This window comes from Nicotiana sylvestris, chromosome 5 (genome assembly GCF_000393655.2).
Source record: "Nicotiana sylvestris chromosome 5, ASM39365v2, whole genome shotgun sequence".
Classification (NCBI taxonomy): Eukaryota; Viridiplantae; Streptophyta; class Magnoliopsida; order Solanales; family Solanaceae; genus Nicotiana; species Nicotiana sylvestris.
In genome coordinates this window covers 28,191,687-28,195,426 of record NC_091061.1, presented here as the reverse complement: position 1 = coordinate 28,195,426, position 3,740 = coordinate 28,191,687, and the positions used below count along the sequence as shown (strand labels likewise).

At 36.4% G+C, this 3,740-nt stretch overlaps 1 protein-coding gene across 1 annotated transcript; it reads left to right on the top strand.

Annotated features, from left to right (window-relative positions):
- The first annotated feature begins 569 nt into the window (after positions 1-569).
- Positions 570-1,930, top strand: LOC138868428 (uncharacterized). Its single transcript, XM_070145981.1, has 3 exons — positions 570-1,092; positions 1,162-1,435; positions 1,912-1,930. Exons 1-3 carry the CDS (start codon positions 570-572, stop codon positions 1,928-1,930), a joined length of 816 nt encoding a protein of 271 aa, XP_070002082.1.
- Positions 1,931-3,740: the final 1,810 nt, after the last annotated feature.

The window sequence follows — 3,740 nt, the reverse complement described above, 5'->3', positions numbered from 1 at the left end:
ATCTCTTCTAAATTCGTAAGTGTGATTTTGCTCTGTTCTTTGAGTTCGTTGGTATCCTGCAATTTGTATTGCCACTGTTGCAGGAAGGTTTATTCTGTTTCACCTGGGAGGATTTAATCCATTACCTTGGCAACGTGTGAGGGGGTTAAAATTTCTTAAGGACGCACAAGTAAATTGTGGACTCGGAATATTTCTTATAGTTTACTGTTTTTACAGTTTTTTCTTCTAACAGTCTTTCTATTTTTTTTTTGTGTTTTAACACAGTAGCGATAATAAGCTTAAGGAATTTTTTAAATCTAACGTTTCTGTGTTGAAATATTTATTAAAATGTTATCTATATTTTGTATACTGGTTTGGAGACTAAAGCCTTCGTGCTTTCTACTCCAATAATTGTTCTGTCCGGTTTAAAGTATAACAAAACTTTACCGGAATAATAAACGTATGGGTTTGAAGTATATAAAAACTTCACCATTGTTACGTGTTGTATGTTTGGTTTGGTATTCAGTTGGAAGATATCAAAACTTCACTGATTTAACAAAGTTCTGTTTTGTTTCCAACTCTACAGAAACATGACGAATGAAAACCAAACTAATGGAAATGTTGCGGGAACGGGTGCTACTGTTACGAGTGTTGCTGCCTCGTCAAGCTATTCAACTCCTGCTCATGCTATGGCACCAGCAGAAAAACCCGAAAAGTTTTCCGGTATTGACTTCAAACATTGGCAAATGAAGATGCTCTTCTATCTTACTACGTTGAGTTTGCAGCGATTCATCAAGGAGGATCCTCCGGTCCTGGCTGAAGGCACTCCGGATGACGAACTATTTGTTGTAACTGAAGCATGGAAACATTCTGATTTCTTGTGCAAAAACTACATTTTGAGTTGTTTGGAAGATAGCTTGTACAATGTCTATAGTGTCATGGAAACTTCAAAAACGTTATGGAATGCGCTTGAGAAGAAGTACAAGACTGAGGATGCCGGACTTAAGAAGTTCGTGGCTGCAAGGTTTTTGGATTTCAAGATGATTGACACTAGGTCGGTCATAACTCAAGTCCAAGAATTACAAGTCATTGTGCATGACCTCCTTGCTGAATGTATGACCAGAATCAATAATTTTATTAATAAGATTTATCTTGTTATTAATTATGAATTTATTATTGAAGGTATGGTCATAAATGAGGCCTTTCAAGTCGCCGCTTTCATTGAGAAGTTACCTCAGTTGTGGAAGGACTTTAAGAACTATATAAAACACAAGCGGAAGGAGATGACACTTGAAGACTTGATTGTTCGTTTGAGGATAGAAGAAGACAACAAAAATGCTGAAAAGAAGTCATGTGGAAACTCGACAATAATAAGGGCTAACATTGTTGAGGAGGCGTCACAAAATAAGAAGAGAAAGAAGGCTTTTGGACCAAAGAATTACCCAAGCAAGAAAAAGTTCAAGGATAATTGCCACAACTGTGGAAAATCTGGGCATAAGGCCGTGGATTGTCGTGCACCAAAGAATGATAAGAAGAAGAAGAATCAAGCTAACATGGTTGAAAATGCTGAAGAAATGGAGGACTTGTGTGCCATGTTGTCTGAATGCAACTTGGTAGGAAATCCTAAAGAATGATGGATTGATTCTGGAGCCACCCGCCATGTTTGTGCTAACAAGGAGTTATTTTCTTCTTATGCCTCCGCAGGACCCGACGAGACAATTTTCATGGGAAATTCGTCTACAACCAAAATTGAATGAGTTGACAAGATTGCGTTGAAGATGACATCAGGAAAAATTGTGACTCTAAACCAAGTTCTCCATGTTCCAGAAATTCGCAAGAATCTTGTGTCTACCTCACTTCTTGTCAAGAATGGATTCAAATGTATTTTTGTTTCTAATAGTGTTTTACTAAGTAAGAATGATGTGTATGTAGGGAAAGATTACCTGAATGAGGGCCTTTTTAAGCTAAATGTAATAGCAGTTCCTATCAATAAAATTAATGCTTCTTCTTACTTACTTGAGTCAAACACTTTATGGCATGCACGCTTAGGTTACATCAACTTCAAAACATTGCGAAAAATGATAAATTTAGAAGTATTGCCAAAATTTGATTGCATTAATTCTAAATGTCAAATATGTGTGGAATCAAAGTATGCTAAGCATCCTTATAAGTCCGTTGAAAGGAATTCACGTCCTTTAGACTTAATTCACACAGATATTTGCGACATGAAGTCAACAACATCTCGCGGTGGGAAAAAGTATTTTATTACTTTTATTGACGATAGCACGAGATATTGCTATGTTTATTTACTTAATAGTAAAGATGAGGCAATTGATGCTTTCAAGCAATACAAGAGTGAAGTTGAAACACAACTAAACAAAAAGATCAAAATGATAAGAAGTGATAGGAGTGGCGAATATGAATCTCCTTTTGAAGAAATATGTTTGGAAAATGGTATTATTCACCAAACAACTGCCCCTTACTCTCCACAATCTAATGGAATTGCGGAGAGAAAGAATCGAACGTTGAAAGAGATGATGAATGCGTTGTTGATAAGTTCTGGTTTACCATAGAACTTATGGGGGGAAGCTACACTTACAGCTAACCGAATAATCAACCGTGTACCTCATAGTAAAACACAGTCCATTCCTTGTGAAAAATGGAAAGGAAGGAAGCCCAGCTTGAAATACTTCAAAGTGTGGGGGTGTTTAGCTAAGGTACAAGTTCCTAAACCTAAAAGGGTTAAGATAGGTCCAAAAACGGTTGATTGTGTATTTATTGGATATGTAACCAATAGCAAGGCATATCGTTTTCTGGTTCATAAATCAGAAAATCCTGAGATTCACGTTAATACGATAATAGAATCAGATAATGTTGAATTCTTTGAAACTATTTACCCATATAAAAAGGAAAGTGAATTGACTTACCAAAAGTCAAAACGACCTCGGGAGGAAATAATAGATGGTATGCATAATGAGGAAAATCCGAGAAGAAGTAAACGTCAACGGACATCTACTTCATTCGGTCCAGATTTTCTCACTTTCCTGCTAGAAAATGAGCCTCGTACTTTCAAGGAAGCAATGTCTTCCTCAGAAGCACAATATTGGAAAGAAGCGGTCAATAGTGAAATAGAATCCATATTGAGCAACCATACCTGAGAATTGGTTGATCTTCCTCCAGGTAACAAAACATTGAGTTCTAAATGGATTTTCAAGAAGAAAATGAAAGACGATGGTACTATTGACAAATACAAGGCAAGACTTGTTGTCAAAGGATTTAGACAGCGAAAAGGTCTTGATTATTTTGACACATACTCGCCGGTAACAAGAATTACATCCATTCGGATGTTAATAGCGTTAGCCGCCTTGTATGGTCTTCAAATCCATCAAATGGATGTAAAAACAACCTTCTTAAATGGTGATCTAGAGGAAGAAATTTACATGAACCAACCTGAAGGGTTTGTGGTTCCGGGAAAAGAAAATAAGGTGTGTCGACTTGTTAAGTCCCTTTATGGACTAAAACAAGCACCCAAGCAATGACATGCAAAATTTGACCAAACAATGTTGTCAAATGGCTTTAAGATTAATGAATGTGATAAGTGTTTTTACATTAAGAACATTCCAAATCATATAGTCATTGTTTGCTTATATGTTGATGATATGCTAATAATGAGCAAAGACATTGCCGACATTCAAACTACTGAGCGTATGCTTGCTAGTAAGTTTGATATGAAAGACTTAGGAGTTGCCAATGTAATTCTA